This window comes from Xyrauchen texanus, chromosome 10 (genome assembly GCF_025860055.1).
Source record: "Xyrauchen texanus isolate HMW12.3.18 chromosome 10, RBS_HiC_50CHRs, whole genome shotgun sequence".
Taxonomy (NCBI): Eukaryota; Metazoa; Chordata; class Actinopteri; order Cypriniformes; family Catostomidae; genus Xyrauchen; species Xyrauchen texanus.
Genome location: NC_068285.1, coordinates 33,359,468 through 33,382,846, shown reverse-complemented (window position 1 = coordinate 33,382,846; position 23,379 = coordinate 33,359,468). Strand labels below are relative to the sequence as shown.

The following is a 23,379-nucleotide window of genomic DNA, read 5'->3' as shown; positions in this document are numbered from 1 at the left end:
TGTCTGAACAATTAGTCCATGGTAGACAGCATCAATGATTATAGCATAGTGTAGACAGCGTGTGAGTGTTAACGGTTGTGCTTGAGATGAATAGTGTAATATATTCAGATGCAGTGTGTTGTGTAAACCGGGAAATGTATGTTTTGGTGCTTGTTTATTTTCTTCTGATTGAGTTGTCTGAATTTGAGGACCTGCACGCTGTTAGCCAATCATAACAAAGTATGTTTACAATGAAGTTTAGAGGAGGAGCCGAGGCAAGAAGTTAACTTTTCAGAAAGAGGGTCAGAAATAGGGTGGAAAATTATCATACATTATAAAATTATGACCATTTTGGTGAAGAATAAAAAAAAAGAAAAATAATAAAAACTTACAAACATTGTAAGTGGACCTCAGGGAAGAAAAAAAGAGCATTTCATGACCCCTTTAAAGAATATTTACGTAGCTCTTTCATACAAATGGCCATAGTTCAGCCATGCAAATGTGGCATAAGCATGTTATCTGTAAGCCAACTGGCTCATTTACATATGTCATGTTAAGCCAATAGGCTTGCATAGTGTATGCTGATTGGTCCTTTGACCTGTATTTGGGTCATAATCAATTGACTTGTGTCTGCCTCTTTGTCTAACATTTTAATTGCTCAGATTTGCAGACAATCTGGTTTCACTGCAACGCAATGCAAGTTTTTTCTCCACCCCAGCTATTTATTGTATTTGTATTTATTCTTTATTTTAATGGTCATAATTTGACTGACACTAAACTGTACTGATGTTTATTTAGCTACTTATTGTATTTTTTTTTATTCTTTATTTAAATAGTCAGTAAGTCAGCCATTGACTGATACTGAACATACAGTACTGATTTTTATTTAGCTATAATATAAAAGTATTCTTCATTTAAATAGTCAGCCATTGACTGATACTAAACAGTACTCATGATTTTTAAGCTATTTATTGTATTTTTATTTATTCTTTGTTTTCTCAGTGTTTATTTCTAGAATTTGTTGACAAAGTATAATAATAATAATGTAATTATTCTTTGCTAAAAATATTTGTTTAAGAAAGCAGCCCTCTGAGTACCTTTGCATAGTTATATTGGTGCAAAATCTGTGAACAATCCACATAGAAAAGGTCTGTTTCATTTCAGCTCAACTATATTGGCCACCATATCGGTAATCTGTGAATTTTCCCCCTCTAAAATCAGTCTCAAAAATTCCATATCGGCCAGGCTCTACGCTTTATGTCTGTGTATTTTCAGCATAAGCAAGTCTCCGTATTTGCTCAGCAGAAACAGCGTAGCGGATCAAGTCCGCTAAGACCAGTATCCTAACAAAATGTCATACCCACTTTAACATATTAATTTTTCCGAAAGTTGTCATCACTAAACTACATTTTATAGTTACCAGGGTCTTTCAAGCTGCAAAAAAAAAAAAAAAATATATATATATCTATCAGCCCTGGATCAAATATTACAGTTACTATTTTTCTCACACAGAAAAAATAAGTATTACACTGGAAAATACATATCTGCTGCATGGGGATCATCATATTTTATGCCATAAGTGTATAACTATAACCTTTTATTACACACAACATTCCTCACATACAAACAGATACATACCGATTATGTACAATAAGGGGAAAATTGCTCACAGCAGGTCTGTCTGACAGTAACTGTCTCTAAATGCAATGTTGAAGGCGGTGAATTTGTTGCAGAAGCGCTGCTTGAATGCTGTACCAGAGGCACTGTAAAGGCGATGAATTTCAAAACTCAACTTCACAGAGAAAGTTTTAGCATGTTGACAGTAAACAGTTACTGTTAGCTATCCAAGCCCATCTCTACACCAGAACAGACTGCGGTTGCTCTTGGAAGCTGCAACATGAAATCTAATCAAGTGAAATTTCTAAATGCTGCATGACCTGGAAAAATGGTAATATAATTTCTCAGTGCACAGACAAAGTTGCAGTGCCATTGTGCAACAGGCATTATATGAGGGATTCATATCTTTGAACTAAATGTTACTCATCTCTTGGGCATACGGGGCAATATAATGAAACCTCAGTGCAAAGACTGCTCTACTACATTTAATACATATGGAGCTCCGGTAGGCATTCTTTAAACATCTGGAACACTCCCTCACTAGTACACCACATTGTTGAAAGAGCCAGCAAGAGACCATGAACAGTAAGTACTAAACTTAACTGGAGTAGCAGCGCCGCTCTTTTAAGTGGTTATTAGAAGCCCTCTCGAATATTTGTGGTCAGTTAAGACCTTCCATATGAAAATGTGTTATGTAAGGCTAGGAATTATGGAACAGTATTACATTATGCGAATATAAATCAAAGTCATTAACATTTAATCCATCCAGTGCTTTTGGTTGGTAATATTGGATTAACATGCTCTACACCTATGGGAGAGGGGTATAGATTTTGCAACAACCTATACAATCACATTAATCACATATAATGCCAAAGCAGATATTTCTGCATTTTGCCCTGAGCACAGCTGTATGAAAGGAACAACAATGCATTACTTTCTCATCACTGACATGTAGAAATACACACACACACACACACACACACACACACACACACACACACACACACACACACACACACACACTAGCCACAACATTAAAACCACCTGCCTAATATTGTGTAGGTCCCCCTCGTGCTGCCAAAAAAGCACCAAACTCCATCTGATGATTTTCTTATCACCAAAATTGTACAGAGCGATTATCCGAGTTACCGTACACTTTGTCATTCTCTGTTGACCTCTCTCATCAACAAGGCATTTCAGACCACAGAACTGCCGCTAACTGGATGTTTTTTGTTTTTGGCGCCATTCTGAGTAAATTCTAGAGACTGTTGTGGGTGAAAATCCCAGGAGATCAGCAGTTATAGAAATACTCAAAACCAACCCATCTGGCACCAACAATCATGCCATGGTCCAAATCACAGAGATCAATTTTTTTCTCCATTCTGTTGGTTGATGTGAACATTTACTAAAGCTCCTGACACATATCTGCATGATATTATGCACTGCAGTCACACAATTGGCTGATTAGATAATCACATGGATGATTGTTGGTGCCAGACGGGCTGGTTTGATTATTTCTGTAACTGCTGATCTCCTGGGATTTTCACACACAACAGTCTCTACAATTTACTCAGATTGGTGCCAAAAACAAAAAACATCCAGTTAGCGGCAGTTCTGTGGACATATAATGTTTGGCTGAAAATACATACATACAAAACATACTGTGACAGGGCAGAGGGAGGGGCCGGGTCATGATGCTACACACCCGGCCCCTAATCAGGCTAATCAAGCCTCAAAGAGGGATAAAGGCGGACTGGAGACTGCAGTGGGACAGAGAGAGAGAGAGAGACAGAGAGAGCGAGAGAGATTTACGGGCAGTTGTCTGACACCTTTGTGTGTTTGTCTTTTTGTTTAGTTCTTCATTAAACTATTATTTATATCGTCAAGCTGGAAAAGCTCCTTTCCATTAATCCCTTTAAACATACATACATACATACATTGCATAAATAAATTTATATATATATGATATATTTTCAGCCAAACGTCTTTTGGTTTCCCATATACTCCCACCTCCTCTTCCACATCGGCCATTGAAATCTAAAAGAAAGTTCGGCCCCCTACTCACAATTCGTTGAGCCAGACATTGCCACACTGCTCAAACAAACAGAGCAATGATTTGAAAGTTTTGAAAGAAACTATTTTTTCACTTTTCAAGAAGCCAGTGTGAAATGAATAAAAAAAAACACACACATTCCCTTTAAGATGACAATGTAAAAATTGTTGGACAGAAGCAAACAGTGCTTCATTGCATATGTACTGGTTTGTATAAGGCAAAAGATGTTGATTGACAGTAAGAGGTCTCTTCTACATATCGACCTACCTGCCTCTGTCCTTCACTCTCCGTCGTATCCCTACTCTGGAGTCTCCCTCCACTCATCCTTCTGAACTGTGTCAAAATTGATGAGTGCCATCCAAATTAAACTGCAGACTGTTATGACACCCCCATGCAGAGAGTGTAATTAGAGCATCTCCATTTTAATTAATAAAGGCTTTCAGCTCGACAGAGATCAATAATTTATGTTACCAACTGCACTGTCAAAACTGATAGGTATAATTAGAAATGCAAAAAAATGTCCACAGGTTTGTTTTAATAGGACACACTTGAGTAAATCGACATCATAATGCCACCTGCTAAAGAATCTTTGCCCCACATTACAGCTCAAACTGAATTAGTTCCTCTCAATAGCCATAAGAGGACAGGGACAGACAAAGAGTAACAGTCAATTACTTCACAAAATTTTTCAATGAGACATCTATACCAAGATATTAACCTAATAGTTAATTAGAATAACATTTTCATAAAATTACAAAATAGTGACATTAAATTCACAATGATTATATAAAGGTGTTCTCAACTGGTGAGTCGCAGGTGAAATAGCAGGGAAAAATCAATGCTACATGCAAATAATACAATACAACTAACCATGTAATCATGCATACTGAGTATATTTAGCACAGCAAAATAAATAGGTGCATTAAGCACCTATTTACCAGTGAGATATCTCAGGTCACTTATTTCAATAATATCTTTAAGGGAGTAGGAAATATTTGTGCATACTTTTCCATGAACAAAAAAAAAAAAAAGCTTTTAAACACTTACAATATATTTTGTTGCTAGGCTCAAAGAAACTGTATCCTATCAAACTCAATGATATTTTGGAGCAAATTCATCATTCACTTGGTAGAAGCTAGCCAAAGTAAGCAGATACCAACATGGACAGGTTGCATGATATGCCCTCATTCAAAAACGTAAAAGCAAATACCTAACTATATATGGCAAATAAGGTTTGTCCTAACCACAATATGTTTTGTATCGCAAATTATTGGCTGCCATTTAATATTAATACATTTCAATGTGATTTTAATGACAAATTTGGCTCTGTGTTGGGTTGCCATTTGATATGCAATATGAAATCTGGGTCCTGAAGCAAAACCAGTTGATAACTGCACTATGGTATATAACGTATATCATATTTGTCAATGCAATCAATTTATAATTTCACATTCATCTGGGTTGCAGACAACCCATTTCAAAACCTTCATCAATGTTTCAAACACAAAGCATTGCGTATAATCTCATTATTGATGTGACAGAGGTCACCATATTTTTTCTTCATCATACAGCAGAGAGAAGGCCACAGGCACTTTTAACACAGCTTCTGACAGATACTATAGTGCAATTACATTTGAAGTGGCCCCTACACTGTTTACCGATTTACACAATGGCTTACTTATGGAGTTAAACAGTTTGAACATTTGATTCTACTCCCATGACTACAGTATTGCAATGTTTATACTCACAGCATAATGTGATTCTTCAATATTTACAGCATTAATACAGTTGAAGTCTGAAGTTTACATACACTTAGGTTGATGTCATTAAAATATATTTTTTAACTACTCCACGATTTAATATGAGCAAACTATAGTTTTGCCAAGTTGTTAAGGATATCTACTTTGTGCATGACACAAGTAATTTTTCCAACAATTGCTTACAGACAGATTGTTTCACTTTTAATTGACTATCACAATTCCAGTGGGGCAGAAGTTTATATATACTAAGTTAACTGTGTCTTTAAGCAGCTTGGTAAATTCTAGAAAATTGTGTCAAACCTTTAGGCAATTACCAATTAGCTTCTGATAGGAGGTGTACTGAATTGGAGGTGTACCTGTGGATGTATTTTAAGGCCTGCCTTCAATCTCAGTGCCTCTTTGCTTGCATGGGAATATCAAAAGAAATCAGCCAAGACCTCAGAAAAATAACTGTGGACCTCCACATGTCTAATTCATCCTTGGGAGAAATTTCCAAATGCCTAAAGGTACCACATTCATCTGTACAAACAACAGTATGCAAGTATAAGCACCATGGGACAATGCAGCCATCATACCACTCAGGAAGGAGACGCATTCTGTCTCCTAGAGATGAACATAGTTTGGTGCGAAAAGTGCAAATCAATCCCAGAACAAAAGCAAAGGACCTGGTGAAGATGCTGGAGGAAACATGTAGACAAGTATATCTATATCCACATAACCTAAAACTTTACTCAGCAAGGAAGAAGCCACTGCTCAAAAACCACCATAGCCAGACTACAGTTTGCAAGTGCACATGGGGACAAAGATATTTTTGGAGAAATGTACTCTGGTCTAATGAAACAAAAATGTTACTGTTTGGCCATAATAACCATTGTTATGTTTGGAGGAAAAAGGGTGAGTCTTGGAAGCCGAAGAACACCATCCCAACCGTGAAGCATGGGGATGGCAGCATCATGTTGTGGGGGTGCTTTGCTGCTGAAGGGACTGGTGCACTTCACAAAATAGATGGCATCATGATGAAGGAAAATTGTGTGGATATATTGAAGCAACATCTCAAGACATCAGCCAGGAAGTTAAAGCTCGGTTGCAAATGGGTCTTCCAAATGGACAATGACAGCAAACATACCTCCAAAGTTGTGGCAAAATGGCTTAAGCACAACAAAGTCAAGGTATTGGAGTGCCCATCACAAAGCCCTGATCTCAATCCGATTTGTGGGCAGAACTGAAAAAGCGTGTGCGATGAAGGAGGCCTACAAACCTGTCAGGAGGAATTGGAAAAAATTCCAGCAACATATTGTGAGAAGCTTGTGGAAGGCTACCCAAAATGTTTTACCCAAGTTAAGCAATGGAAGGTTACATTTGCACTGATGTTCCCGGCCAAATTGAGAATAGATACTAAGGATGGCTGCAAAGTATTTACATACCCACAGCAAGCATTGTCCTTCATAAAGTCAATGGAGTGAGTCATTGTGTGATTCTCTCGATGTAGCTGAGTGGACCTGACTCACTGAAAATTCACTTGACTGTCCAAGGAAATTGAGCGCCTCCTTTGTTTCTTTTTGTGTTGGTACCGCCTAGTTGCTGGAGTTTGTTTTGTGGAATAACACTCCTTCGTTTGTGGATGAATCTGCATGTTTTCTATTGGATGGAGTTTGTTTTGGGGAATATTTCTTGCAAACCATTAGAGGACTGAACATTTGTTTGACTGCCAGAGGAAACTGAATGTTCTTTATCTTTTTATTTATAATTATTATTATTATTTTTTTTTTTTGCTGGTTCCCCTAACGGCTGGAGTTTGTTTTGTGGAGGAACACACCTTCGGGACAGTTATGTGGGTGAATCTACATGTTCTTTGTGCTTATTCTGCCTATTGGCTGGAGTTTGTTTTATAGATTATTTTCTGTTGTGTAATTCTGTCTCACAAAATTTGTATAGAAGCACTGGACTTCAGCAATCCAATGGCAAAGTTGTCGCGGGGACTCTCATAGGCGTACATCGACTGTTTAAGTTTGGAGAGATGGGCACTGATTGGTGCTGTTGTGTGCGGGGTTAATGCGCATGTTTTGAATTTTTCTGTTTTCGTTTTTTTTTGTTTCGGGGGGATGTTCAGGGGTTGAATGTTGCACCAATGTTGGAATGTGATCTTTATAATTTTATTTTTGTCACACAATCTTTTTTCTTTTTCATATGTTAAAAAGTCAAATGTTAATATGACAGGATTTCTCTCTCCATGTAAAATGTGAATGGTTGTGGCACCCCATAAAAAGAAGGACGTTTATTTATTTTATTAAGCGTAAGAAATATGATATAGTGTTTCTTTAAAAAATGCATCTTTCCCCGCAGGAAGCTGATATAGGGTGGACATGTTTTCTTTAGTGCTGGCTCAAGTAAGATCAGGGGAGTCATTACAGTGATAAGTAAGCTAGGGCTGCAACTAAAAATTATTTTGATAATAGATTAATCTAATGATTATTCGCCGATTAATGCAACGATTAATCATTAGCTCTTAACCGATTATTCAGCTTGTGGCCCAACTTAAAAGTTTTGATTAAATGTTCTTACTAACAATAAAGAAGACAAAATAATCTTTGAAATATACCTCTAAAAGACATTCACTGAATTAACAGGAAGAAAATACTTTTCCCCATTTTTAAGTTTTGTCTCTTTTTTCCATTTAAAATTGTCTAAAAAAACAAAATACATTTACTTAGAGATGCAACATATATGATATTTAGACTTGCTTTAAGAGAATGTCTCTTAAATATAATTTTACAAAATATGACATGATCTGCTTCTGTATTATTTGAACTTTAATAAAGCCATAACGCATTAAATAAAACTGCATTTAAGATGTAACGCCAGGGTGTTTCCTTTAAAGAGCTCCGGCTTCGCTTATTCCAATACGAGAGTGCTTCTGAATTTACTTATTTGTTTTTTTTTTTTATAATTCCCTCATACTTTGGGATCTACATCACCTGAAGCTGTTTGGAAAGTTTAGAGTGCATCTGGACTGTAAGCTGTGTAATTCTTCCTCTTCTCAGTCTTGCGCTAACTGCAGTGCTGCTCTCGCATGCCATCATTAGTTTAATGTGATCCCATGTTACGTTAAATGAGATCAAATGACTATTCGACAACGAAAATTGTTGACAATTTTTTATTGTCGAAATTTCAACTGATCGTTTCAGCCATATAGTAAACATCTACAATTCAAATGTCTCAAACATTTTAAAGATAAATTAGGAAGAGTCATTACTGTTTTAGCAGAAATTCAGGCGCAAAGTGTTATTTTGCCTAATATTTACTCACCTAACACTGATGATCAGGGATTTTTTACAGATCTTGATGGGATATTGCAAGACGGTTGCACCCCTCACAATATAATACTGGGAGGAGACTTTAATCTTTTGATGACTCAGTCCTTGATCATAGTGAAGCACATGCGTGTAAGCCCCCAAAAGCAACATTGATGCTTCACAGGATGTGTAAAAAATCTTGGTCTTACAGATATTTGGAGACTTTTGAACCCATCTGGTAGGGACTATAAAAATGTTTCATCAGTCCATAAGATTTATTCTAGAATAGATTTATTTATTTTTTTATATCCATGTCCATCATTTCATCTGTGGTGGATTGCTCAATTGGAAACATCTTGGTCTCAGATCATGCCTTGGTGAGTTTAGAGGTGTTGACATACAGAGAAAAATAAATCAAATAATTGGTGCTTTAATGTATCCCTTTTGCAAAATCCTGAATTTCAACAAATGTTAAAGGCTGAAATCAATGTTTATATGGAGACCAACTGGTCCTCAGTATCCTCTGTGGGCGTGGCTTGGGAGGCACTTATTTTGTCACTATTTTGTCAAGGAAGGTGGGGTTTTGGCTAATCAGAGCAAGACAGTCATACTTTGAGTCGGGGGACAAAGCAGGGAAGCTTTTGGCTAGATATCTAAAGAAGAGAGAGTCTTTTTCCTACCATTCCCTCAGTGAAATCTGCTGGTGGTGAAATTAACCTTGGCCATTGATATTAATAATGCTTTTAAAGAATTCTATTTTGATCTCAATAGTTCCACACCTTCGTCTACTGATGAAGATATTAGAAACTTTGTGGAACCATTAAAACTCCCTAAACTGATGACTGGGCAAAAAAACTCTCTTGATTTGTAGATAACATTGGAAGAGCTTGGAGAGGTAATTAAGAGCTTTGCCTACAGGCGATCTCATGCTACAGAATAGGCTCCATTTTTGCTAGAAGTTTCATAAAAAAATTTAAGTAATCATTAAAGAATGGAAAGCTTTCATCCAATTTCCCTGATCCAACTAGATGTAAAAATATTGTCAAAAATTCTGGCTAACCAATTAAGTTATGATCAGGCCCCGGTCGCTGCCATTTCACTTGATGCTGAAAAGGCATTTGATATAGTAGAATGGGATAATCTTTTAAAAATTTGGGAAATATTCTGGTTCAGAAATTATTTTATTGGATGGATTAAGTTACTTTATAGACACCCAGTAGCGACGGTACAAACAAATGGATTAATTTCAGCAAATTTTTTATTTCGATTTTATATATATATTTCGCCTTTCGCCTTCAGAACTGCCTTAATTCTACGTGGCATTGATTCAACAAGGTGCTGAAAGCATTCTTTAGAAATGTTGGCCCATATTGATAGGATAGCATCTTGCAGTTGATGGAGATTTGTGGGATGCACATCCAGGGCACGAAGCTCCCGTTCCACCACATCCCAAAGATGCTCTATTGGGTTGAGATCTGGTGACTGTGGGGGCCATTTTAGTACAGTGAACTCATTGTCATGTTCAAGAATCCAATCTGAAATGATTCGAGCTTTGTGACATGGTGCAATATCCTGCTGGAAGTAGCCATCAGAGGATGGGTACATGGTGGCCATAAAGGGATGGACATGGTCAGAAACAATGCTCAGGTAGGCCGTGGCATTTAAACGATGCCCAATTGGCACTAAGGGGCCCAAAGTGTGCCAAAAAAACATCCAACACACCATTACACCACCACCACCAGCCTGCACAGTGGTAACAAGGCATGATGGATCCATGTTCTCATTCTGTTTACACCAAATTCTGACTCTACCATCTGAATGTCTCAACAGAAATCGAGACTCATCAGACCAGGCAACATTTTTCTAGTCTTCAACTGTCCAATTTCGGTGAGCTCTTGCAAATTGTAGCCTCTTTTTCCTATTTGTAGTGGAGATGAGTGGTACTCGGTGGGGTCTTCTGATGTTGTAGCCCATCCGCCTCAAGGTTGTGCGTGTTGTGGCTTCACAAATGCTTTGCTGCATACCTCGGTTGTAACGAGTGGTTATTTCAGGCAAAGTTGCTCTTCTATCAGCTTGAATCAGTCGGCCCATTCTCCTCTGACCTCTAGCATCAACAAGGCATTTTCGCCCACAGGACTGCCGCATACTGGATGTTTTTCCCTTTTCACACCATTCTTTGTAAACCCTAGAAATGGTTGTGCGTGAAAATCCCAGTAACTGAGCAGATTGTGAAATACTCAGACCGCCCGTCTGGCACCAACAACCATGCCACGCTCAAAATTGCTTAAATCACCTTTCTTTCCCATTCTGACATTCAGTTTGGAGTTCAGGAGATTGTCTTGAGCAGGACCACACCCCTAAATGCATTGAAGCAACTGCCATGTGATTGGTTGATTAGATAATTACATTAATGAGAAATTGAACAGGTGTTCCTAATAATCCTTTAGGTGAGTGTATATATATATATATATATATATATATATATATATATATATATATATATATATATATATTATTAGATTATTTTACTCTGGATAGGGGCTTGCTTGCCATTATTTTACTCTGGATTGGGGGTTGCCCTCTTTCCCCATTATTGTTCGGTCTTGCCCTGGAACCATTAGCAGCTGCGATAAGAAGGGAAGATGATTTTCCAGGGTGGTGGTGGTGGTGGGAGGTATGGTGCATAAGCTTTTGCTTTACGCAGATAATTTATTATTCGTCTCCGATCCCATTAGATCTTTTCCTTGCCTCCACAGAATTATTAATTAAATTGGTCTAAATGTAAAGATTTGGCTCTGACAGTGTACTGCCCTGTAATGTCTTTCCAACTGGGCGCCTTCCAGTGGCCCAAATATTAAGTATTTGAGCATTTTATTCCCAGAAAATTTGTCTGATTTAGTTGGAGTTAATTTTGATCCCTTAATAAAAAATTTCGAGTGATGTGGGCAGGAGGGCTTCATTACATTTATCTATGATTGGGAAGGCTAATGTTATTAAAATTAACTGTATTCCAAAATTTAACTACCTGCTACAATCTCTCCCTGTAGATATCCCCCTCTCTTATTTCAAGCAATATGATAGCATAGCAAAGACCTTCATTTGGAATGGTAAGCATCCTAGATTATATTTTAATAAGTTACACAGGCCGATTGGTAAAGATGGGCTAGGCCTTCCCAAGATTTTGTTTTATTATTATGCATTCGGTCTCAGACATTTGGCTCATTTGTCACTTCCACCTGAAAGAGTCCCTCCCTGGTTTTGAATTGAACAGGAAGTTCTTGCCCCTATTTTGCCATTGCAAAGCCTTTCTTTCAAACTCACCGGAGAAGTTAAGTTACACCCTGTTATAACGCATTTGCACTCAGTATGGACAAAGGTGTCCAGAGTGTTTTATTCAGACATTTATTGAAATGTTGCCTCAAGCATATGACTGAACCCTAAATTATGTATTGATAAGTCCCCTTTCTGCTGGTCAGAGTGGATTGTTAGGGGGGTTACTAAATTCAGTGACCTATATGAGGGTGGAGTTTTGAGGTCTTTTGAAAAATTGGTTCAACATTTTGGGATTCCTAGATCTCAAATCTTTAGGTATTTACAGCTGTGCCAACTGCTCTGTATTGTTTTTGGGAGTAGCATACACCCCTAAAGTGGATACTCTGGGAGAGTTGATTACTGCTTTTGGTAAAGGTCATGAGGCATCAGTGTATTACTCCCTGTTAATTCAGAGTCTGGGGATGGAGCTATAACTTCTATCAAGAGTTTATGGGAGATAGATTCAAACTTGGTATTGGATGGAGTGTGGGCTAGGATTCAAAAAAATGTCAAGTCTGTATCTAGAAATGCAAGGGTTTGCCTAATGCAATTCAAGATTGTACCTAGATTCTATTGGACCCCCTGTAGATTGTATAGGCTTGGTCTTAAAGACACCTACCTGCTGGCGATGCCAATCAGAAGATGGAGACGCAATTAAATGTTGATTCTGTGTATTTATATTTTGCTTTTCTGTGTTCGATGCAAGAATCAATAAAAATGTTAATCATAAAAAGTACTTTAAAGTTTAAAGTTTTAACTTCAGCGTCTTTAAAGAGCTGCGCTCATGGCATGAGACGCTGGGAAAAAAACAGCAAGACATGATGCAAAGGCTGAAGACATCCATCTGACACAGGTACAAAGACCAGAATTTACGGCCCCCAAATTTACGTTGGACAGACTGACAAACTTGATTACAAAATGGATTGGTATAGAGTGGACTGTGATTGGCTTATGTTTAGTGATTTGGATATTAAACCAAGAAATTGCCTTCTAAAACCACTTTTCTAAATATATATTCAATGCTTTATTCATCTGTGACAATAATGTAATGTCTTTGAATTATCTTCATTTGTGGCCTTTCTCAGCACATTTTCAGCAAAATGTATTTGATTAACAAATCAGTCCATCGTGTAATTCTTGCGATTTGTATTTCGACTGACCGCCCATATCTTTATTGCAAGCCACTAGAAACAGCGACTTTACATTCTTTCATATATCATACTATTACAACAGCAAGACACTTTTATGAAGGATGACATAAATTCAGGCATGTATTTTGTTACTTGCTGCATCAGATAAGGACTTGAAAACTACCTCAATCATCATTAAGTCTGAAAACACAAAACCACACTGTGGCCAGTTTGCTGTGAGAGCACTGGAAGTTGTCCAGCCCTTATAGAGTGTTGCGCTTTTCTCTCTAAAGTTGCAGCCCAATCACCAGCCGCTCACTAAGGGAAGTTGTTTTTATTGGCAGCTCAAATGCTGCTCTACTGAGAAAGCATACTGTTTGACCAGAGCGGCTCCCCTCCCTGCTTTATTCACCCACCACTTTGTCACAGCACATCCCAGCTCTGGATCAACAGGGGGAAAAAAAGAGGAAGGAAAACCTTGTTGTTAAAGAAAAAGCAATAACAAGGTCATGCTCATATTTCAAGCAATAACATGGCTGTCTAAAAGGTTGTAGGAAACCTAGTAATTTTGTTCCAGTCATTTCCTTGGCTTTACCACTTTAATGCAAAGGCTTATTTTGATGGATTTAAGGGACTGAACTTTAAAAGCAATAGACTCATTAGCTGAATCCTCCAGTGTGGTTCAACAACTGTCTCTGCCACTGTCACTGTCTCTCACAGGTGTACAACAGATATATTTCAGGTCCCTGCAAATCCAAGTGATTAAAGTTTACAACCTAAAAGTAAAAAAAAGTTTGTAATATTTTCAATGTTAAAATACTGTCTCCTATTCCAGCTTAATATTCAATTTAGACCACTATGGGGGCTTTCACACTGCCAGTTTAATCTGAAAAAGAGCACAGTTTGCATGAAAAATTGATAATATGAAAGCAGTTTTGTAAGCCGGGGAGTGGACCATGACACCAAAGACTACCAGTGGAAGGTGGTCTGAGTTCGGTTGCAATGGAACTCTAGCACTGTTCACATGAGTGAGAAAGAAACCTGTACTCAGGTCCACACTTGTTTAGGAAGTAAAATAAAAAGTGAATTGTGTTTTTAGCATGAGGACATCATAAGTTGCACAAAAACACATATACACGTGCACTATGAGTGGCAGGGGAATGTTGCCTTTTTGAACCTTGCATAATGGCTAAAAATGTATAAATACACCACAAATGTAGCGACCAACATTGTGTTCCCCATCAGGTGCACGTTTGTGATGATGGAAAAGCACCAGTGTTCGACAGAATCATGGGTGAGTCTAAAACCATACCAACGCTGCAGGGGGTACCAGGAAAAATCACACTTGGATTTGGACCACAGCAAATGTGCCCAAGTATGAAAAGCACCTATAAGTTTGCCTTTCATATGTTAATTTCCAGAAGAGTGTAAACACAGTGGCACTATTAAAACATTGCTCTGTTTGAGCATCTTGAACAGCATGACATTGGCTAAACAAATTACGTGAGTTTTGAGTGAGACCATCTTTTGTTCCACCAATAGAAGACAGGGGAGGGGTTGGGAAGCTTGTTTTTGTCATTGTTTAGTGTCATTAGGTGTGCAGAAATTGCACCACCTTTACAAAACTTTTGATTTGATAATTAATTAACAAAACCTGAAATGCAGTCAGATCTTAAAAGGAATTAACGTGATCATTTTGGCCTTAATAGTGAAGAAAACAGAATTGCAATCTGTTTACTTCATCAGCCTAGAGGTCTGTTAGCCCACGAGACCCGACAAACTGTTGGGTTTGTGCCAGGTATGGGTCAGTTCAGGTTTTGGTCAGGTTTAATGAAATGAATGAAAAAATATTATTATTATTTATTTTTATAAATATTTTAATAATATATAAATTTAATATAATTTAGGTTAAATTTATTTCATATAAATTATATATTTTTATTTTAAACTAAAAAAGTTTTGTAACTTGTTCTGTACACGTGCTCTCACTCAGACTCGTGCAAACACTTAGGGGCAGTTCACACAGAATGTGTTTTTGAGAGTGTCACTTTTTTAACTTTTATGTGTAAGCACATGATGGATGAACATTTTTGATCATTGTGTCATGTAATTTTTTTCAGTGTCTTGTGCAGCAACACTACATTTTTTTAGACACCATATCTAGTTTAAAAAAAAAAGGATTTACATTCTATTTTTTTAAATCATCTTGAGACGATTTGTCTAGCTGTTTTTGGTGCAACGGTAACAAAGATTTGATGTTTTGAAGTAGAAGTTCAGGTTGCAAAGGGGACTTCATGTGACTTAATGCTCGTGCAGACCTCTAGATCCACCTGACTGGGCACGACATTGGCACAACCAATAGCGTGAGTTAGTGATGCCAAAAGTATCAGTATTTCCGTACCAAGTTGGTAAAAAATTAAAAAATTTTAAAAAAAAGATGTCGCAATACCAGTGTTTCTCCAGTACTGGTAGTACCAAACACCGATTTAATTAGATATCGGTGCGCTGTCTGACTCACTCAAGACTGCTATCAAATGCTCACACACAATTTTGACATATCTGGTGAAAAAAGTAATGCACAAATCAAATAAAAATCGTGATGTCTTAGTGTGATTATTAAACCGTGAATGACTGCAAGCTTAGTCTGCATGAGTTGTGTGCTTTAAAGTGAATGTGTGAAGCAGACTGCTCATACCTCTAAACTCCACAGAATCATGCACGCTGTGTATTATATGAAATTACAGAGAGGAGCACACATTCACTGTGAAGCGTGCAACACATGCAAACTATATATTTATATAATTAAATCACAGCATTTGCGCATCAGTTATCACACTGGGCCATGTAATGAATTGTTTATCCGGACTTGTGATGCTTCTGTTAAAAACACATCAAAATAAAAGCTCATGTCAAAATAAATGCTAGATGCCTGAAATTTAATGAATTGCAACTGAAATATACTATAAATATATGGTAAAATGTAATAATCACTGCATTAATAATAATAATTATGAATATTAATATTTATATTAATTTAATGAAGTGATACATCACAAGCAAGAAAGCTATTGTACTTAAAAGTTTAGACAAAAAAATTAAATGGTATGTTGAAAAGTAATTAATTTATATTTGTTTAATGTTTTAGGAATTAATATGATTAGACACTATTTTTTTAAATTTCATTTTAAAACATGAAATTCTAAAAATAAAATTATATGTGAAACAGGATTTAGGCAAAATATTAATTGCTTTGCTTTATTTTAAAACAAATTTCAGTGGGTCCTACTTAAAAACCCTTTACTTCATTGAAAAATACTTGAAGGACACATGCATTTCTTTTCATTCATTATTTATATTGATATAGATGATATCAATATAAATAATGAGATGATTTAAAAATGACTTTTTAAATAGGCTAAAAAACTGTGTTCATTAGAACATTACCATATTAGCATGTTTTAATGTGGTATCGATATTGGTATCAATAATCATGTAATTTTACTGGTATCGATACAGACAACTGATATTTTAGTATTGTGACAACACTAGCATGAGTGATGGCAGAGTGTTTGAAACCTTTTTTTAAAAAGGCGTTATTTTTGCAATTTTTGTGGTGGTAATGCTGCAGATTGTGACTTCCCCTTTTAAGTGACCAGTGTTGTTACCTTACATTCCTGAACTTACATACACCTAAACTAAATATTTTAAATAGCTAAATACATTTCCTGCTTGCAATTAGTTTGGTGGAGGCTATTTGTCAGTGTGCAGTGCTACAAGTCAAGTGTTCTTGTCACAATTGCCTGTTTCATACTATAGAACAAAAATGAAAGGTAGCACGCCCTACATTGCATTAGCTCTTGTATAGATTCATGTTGTATAGGCTATTAGTGGATATAGAAACAAAAATGCTTTCAAAAGACTATCTCCACATTCAGAGACACAGCAGTTTATAATCTTTTACTAAAGGTCTCTCTCTCTCTCAACAAAGCAGCTGAATAAAAAAGGGGACAATAATCACGTTGGGTCGACTTTTATACAAGTCATAGAATGCTTGTCGTGTAATTCTAAACAAATATGACCTATATGGTATCCAATAATGAACATTAAAACAGCTGACGAGAGAGGGAAAATGTGTGAACCCCAGACATGCGGGTCACCAAACAAACCCACATACACCTACCTCTCCATTGTACGCTGATTAAACACAAACCAAGTGGCTACTTATGTGCACCAGCCCTGTGATATTGAAGTGTTGCTGCATCCAGGTCACTGTTGTATACAATCACAACTCCAAGAGTATGTGACCTGGAGTCTCTAATCACAATCAGAATAGGATATCTTCCTGGCTCTTTCTTGAAAATATTTGTCCCTAAACATTCTCTCTGCTTAAAGTAACATCCTTTCCCATCAAGGTAGACTCAGTGACTCTTTCAGTGCAATGAATCACAATTTCAGAGTAATTATGGCCATATCCACTGGAGAGGTTACTCCAAACTTTAAATGCAGGGAAGATGAACCTACATGTGATCCTTTATTTTGTCAAGGGGCGCTCTGTGTTCATCAATTAAAGTTAACTTGCTGCACACACATTTTCACACAATACACTCACGGTCCATGGGATCTAAGGTTCTTCTCAGGTGCTCCATAAAAATCGTTCAGAGCGAAGCTCTATATATTGATTTTTTACATCATGGAGAACGCTTTACACAATACCAGTGGCTTGGGCAAGGTGGAACAGTGCAACAGTTTTGCTCATATTTAAAAATAAAAATTATTATATGTGAAGACAAATTTGAACATATTTTTATGCGTGGGATAAGTTCCATTTCTGGCATTTTGAAATATCTGTGAATGTCACCTACTAGAAGCATTGCAGCAAAGAACATGTACTGTACAATGAGCTAACGCTCAAGAGTCGCAAACCACAATTTTTCCCTTTTGACATTTAAATCACATGCAGGACTTATAAATGAATTATAAATATCTACATGAGTTAAAATTCTAATTCTTGATATCATCAATAGAATTAATATAGACAAAATGCTAATTGTAGATATCACTAATTGGTTTTGCACAAGTAAAAACGTAATTCTTACATTTACATTTATGTAAATGGCAGATGCTTTTATCCAAAGCAACTTACAGTGCATTTATTACAGGGACAATCACCCCGGAGCAACCTGGAGTTAAGTGCCTTGCTCAAGGACACAATGGTGGTGGCTGTGGGGATCAAACCAGCGACCTTCTGATTAACAGTTATGTGCTTTAGCCCACTACTCCACCACCACTTATGGTTCTTGAATTATTGAAATAAAAAATTACTTTGTTACTCATGGAATTACACATTCTTGATATATAAAACAAAATCTTAATGTCTGTAACTGCATTTTCACAACAATCTATCATTCACTCCTGAACAAAAAGCAATTACAGGTAACTACAACTAAATTCTTACGAATTACCAATTCCAGTTTTATATATCAGCTATGTTCTACTTGCTATTAAAAACAAAACAAAATGTTATATCAATAATTAAATTGCAAATGTTCATTACTGATATTAACAAATTAATTACAACTACTAAAACTGCTTAATTATTATATCAAGAATCAACACTTTACAAGTGGAAATGTATTTACTGATATCACGATTTTGCATTTGCACCATTCCATTGCTGATTATCAAGAATTGGCATTTTAACTAGTAAAAATATCTATAATTCACATCCTGCATGTGATTGAAGGTCGAAAGGGCTTGCAATATTTTATCCAGTGCAAGAGCGGCAATGTCTATACTCCTGTGTTGTAATACATTTTAATTTTTGACAACTGTTTTAAGCCACTGGCACCCATTCTAAAATCTATACAACGAAGTGTATGGCCCTGGGCATAGGAGACTGCTCATCAATCCTGTAGTTGTACTTTTCAAAAGCGAAAAGAAAAGGAAAGACTGAGATCTGGATACTGTGGTTTATGTTTGTCTTAACTGACCACCTCTGCCAACATAAAGTCTCCGTAATTATTTAGGTATACTTACAAATTGTGCTGTTCATGTGCCTGTTTGAATTTGTGCTTTCCAAAAGAAACACACAAAGGAAAAAATATGAGCAAACATGGACACAACTCAACAAATGCACACTGCGAGTCAGAAACAACTCAAATACACAAATCTAAAAATCCATTCGATTTCAGCCAGAATCCAGTCATGATAAATTGCTCAGCCTTACTATCCGTTCAGAAGGCTGTTTGTATTGGGCCGCAACAGAAGCACTATGCAGAAAGTCTGGATGTACATGGAGGATTAATTGCTGTTTTCTAGAAGCATTAAAAATAATGAGTTTCCTAGAGCACCACTGAGGTGATAAATATATAACACCCAGGGATATCAATAGTCAAACTATAGCAAATCAAATACATACAGCCAATTAACATTGGCAGAGATCATAAACATCTTCCCCAGCCATTAAACAAATTCAGTGGTCAAAGAGATATTTTTTCCCTGAATGGGTGAACAGAATGTAAATTGAGCATGGAGATCAATAATTCATCAACAAATAAATACAAAGTCGATCTCAGGCCTGAGTGCAGTAATAGAGCTATCAGACAGCAGCTGTTTCAAATAGGCCAAGTACTTCACACAGGACACTAAGTGCATTGATTTCTGAGATCTAAGAAAGAAAAACTCAACTCAAGTTAGGTTAAGTTACAGGCTAACATAGATTAACATGTGTTAAAAACATGTTACTGAATGTACATTACAAAGTCAAAGAAAAAAGACGCTTTCAATGTGTTTGTATGTGAGGATCTTACTGCACCATTTAGAGGTGTCAGAGAGATCTTCAAAGTGCAAATGCAGTAAGGCACAAAGACCACAAGACTCAAAAGAATGCAAACAAGCCTGTATCGATATACTGGTGGTCTATGCCTTACTCAGAGTGCTATTGAAGTACCATGTACACTTCACATACTGATTACATAAAATCTAATTACAACAATTTGGTAATGAGCTTTTTTGTTAGTGTTGCTGATACTAAAATGGATTCAGCACAAAACAACATAAATGTTTGCCAAATGTGTAATTATAAGAGGTAGAAATGTATGCATATTGAGTGGAAATACCTCCTCTGAAAGTAAAAGTTTAGCCAGAAATGTATCGGTCCATGTAATCAATAACCTGGGTGTGTGCTGAGCTTTCTTAGAAGAATCTTAAGTTTACATATTATATAAAATATAAAGTATATGGTAATTGTCATTGTACTGAAAAACAATAATTGTAACATTTCAGACCAAAAATGTATGCAAGCAGAACTTGTGGAGGCATCACGCTATTCTCTGCAGCATCCTTGCACAACTCACCACGCGCCCCACCGAGAGCAAGAACCACATTATAGGGACCACAAGAAGGTTATCACATGTGACTTTAACCTCCCTAGCAACCGGGCCAATTTGGTTGCTTAAGAGATCTGGCTGGAGTCACTCAGCACACCCTGGATTCAAACTTGCGACATTTTCCAACAATTGTTTAGAGACAGATTGTTTCACATTTAATTGACTATATCACAATTACAGTGGGTAATAAGTAGTGCCCATTTAAGCCTTTCACGTATATATCGTTATTGGCGTATATGTTTTCTGATATTTGTTCTGGATTTGCAGTTTGGTAATCCCTTCAACCGATCAATTCCAGTCGTTGCATTTACAAAATGTAATATTTAAAAGTCTGGTTTTCCACCGGAATATGGTGCAACACCGCTGCCACTGTTTATTTCATGACTCGGCAGCAGCAAACAATTATTGAGTTGTTGTTTGAGACTGTTTTGTTATACATTAACAGCAAAATATTGCTGATGATGTTTTGATAAGCAAGAATACAGTACTTTAATACAATTTAGAGGTACTTGTACTTTACTTGAGTATTACCATGGCATTTTCTATTACTTCATACTTCCACTCCACAACATTTCAGAGGGAAATATTGTACTTTTTCCAATGTTGACAATGCATAATAATAATGTCAAATATTCTTTAATAAAAATATTTGTTTAAGAAAGCAGGCTTCTGAGTACCTTTGCATAGACATATTGCTGCAAAATCCACATAGAAATGTCTGTTTCATTCCAGCTCAAAACTTTACTATACCGGCCACCATATCGGTAATCTGTGAATTTTCCCCCAATAAAATCGGTATGGGTGTCAAAAATACCACATCGGTCAGGCTCTAGTCAGATGTTTACATACACTAATTTAACTGTGCCTTCAAGCCATATTTAGCTCTGATAGGCTAATTGGAGTCATCTTGAGGTGTACATGTGGATGTATTTTAAGACCTACCTTCAAAGCCAGTGCCTCTTTGCTTGACATAATGAGAAAATCAAAAGTAATAATAAAATAAATTGTGGACCTCCACAAGTCTGGTTCATCCTTGGGAGAAATTTACAAATGCCTGAAGGTAACACGTTCATCTGTACAAACAATAGTACACAAGTATAAACACCACGGGACCACGCATGTGCGAGCAGGGAGGCCTACAAACCTCCAGTTCTGTCAGAAAGATTCCAGAAACTTATTGTGAGAAGGTTGTGGAAGGTTACCCAAAATATTTGACCCAAGTTAAACAATTTAAAGGCAATGCTATAACACTAACAAAATGTATGTAAACTTCTGACCCACTGGGAATGTGATGAAAGAAATAAAACTGAAATATATAATTCTCTACTATTATTCTGACATTTCACATTCTTAAAATAAAGTAGTGATCCTAACTGACCTAAGACAGGGAATGTTTTGTACGATTAAATGTCAGGAATAGTTAAAAATGTTAAGACATTTTATTTTTCACATTCGATAACTCAATAAAAACAAAACTATCAGCTAATTAATCGGTTATCACATCAGCAAAATCCACTATCATGCAACCTTTAATTTATCCAGGCAATGTGGATTCAAGAAGAAACATCATTATTTCAGTTCTCATCCCCACCTATGGGGCGCCCATCCTGTAGCCTTACCTGGCTTGTGGTACATCGATGCTGGACGAGACCACCTTGCGCTTCTGCTCCAGCAGAGAAACAGAGCGGGTGTTGTCTTTCTCCAGCTCCAGTGCCCAGCCCATTCGTTTGTGCTCCAGCACCCGTGAATCCTCAATGTTCTCCGGGCACAAGGAGGGGGCATCTCCTCTCTGCACACCTCCAGTCTGGCCTTGTGTGGGCCCGTCCCTCAGGCAACCATTACAGGTGCTCTGCAGAGGAAAGTACATTTCAGTTTCTTCAGTCATAATGGTGTAGTTCATCTAAAAATAAAAATGATGTCATCGTTTACTCCTCATACTGTTCCAAACAGCCTTAATCACCATTCACTTTTATTGCATGGAAAAAGATGCAATGAAAGTGAGTGAGCCTAACATAAAGTCTAACATCTCCTTTTGTGTTCCACAGAAAAAATTATATGGGTTTAGATTGTAACAATGTGAAGGTGAGTTAAGGTGACAGAATATAAATTTTTTTAATCACATAAAGCGTCTCTCCTCTCCATGTGGCTCCCATGAATAAGCTCTATTTACCTTCCGGGGGCTGTTAATGGCACAAACCCCTACTGTAAGGCTTATTTGCTTGCAATCACAGAGCATTAAACTGTATTTAAGCTGTTAGCAATTAATGCATTGGTCGATATATACAGCAAAACAATGAAGAAACCCCATTCACTTATCATCTTGTTTAGAAGATCTCTGCGCCGCTGACAAAAGAAAAAAAAAAACCTCACACTGCCATTTCCCCCCACTACATAAAAAGCCACCATCCATGACCACACTATTGCAAAGATGACAAGCAGCTTTTCCTCCAGCATGTCTCATCTGCACGACAGGCAGATATACACTTTTCTATTATACTGTCACTAAACCTCACATGCTACACAGAGGGCAAACAGAGGCCAAGACAACACTCATCGCCCCATGCACCAGAAGAGTGCATGATCTAACGATGAGCAACATGCAATCTCTATGTCATTATCTTACCACAACATGATTCATTTGACTGAAGAGAGATAAAATGCATATCACACTAAGCTTGACTTTACTTATTATAATGGGGTTAAAATAGATATAAAATAGAAGACTTGCCTATATACTGTAAGGTATGTTAACTCTATTGCGAAGGGCTTAAAGGGAATAAAGAAAAGGAACATTTTAAATCAAATTCACAATATATACTAATATACTGTGTGTGTGTGTGTGTGTGT

At 36.9% G+C, this 23,379-nt stretch overlaps 1 protein-coding gene across 2 annotated transcripts in view; it reads right to left on the bottom strand.

The window, feature by feature from the left end:
* LOC127650032 (zinc finger protein 704-like) overlaps nucleotides 1-23,379 on the bottom strand; it is a 69,960-nt gene that overhangs the window by 39,435 nt on the left and 7,146 nt on the right. For both annotated transcript variants that reach the window (XM_052135151.1, XM_052135152.1), the window contains exon 2: nucleotides 22,152-22,381. In XM_052135151.1, coding sequence (XP_051991111.1) covers nucleotides 22,152-22,381 — 230 coding nt within the window. The remainder of the gene's footprint in view (nucleotides 1-22,151; nucleotides 22,382-23,379) is intronic.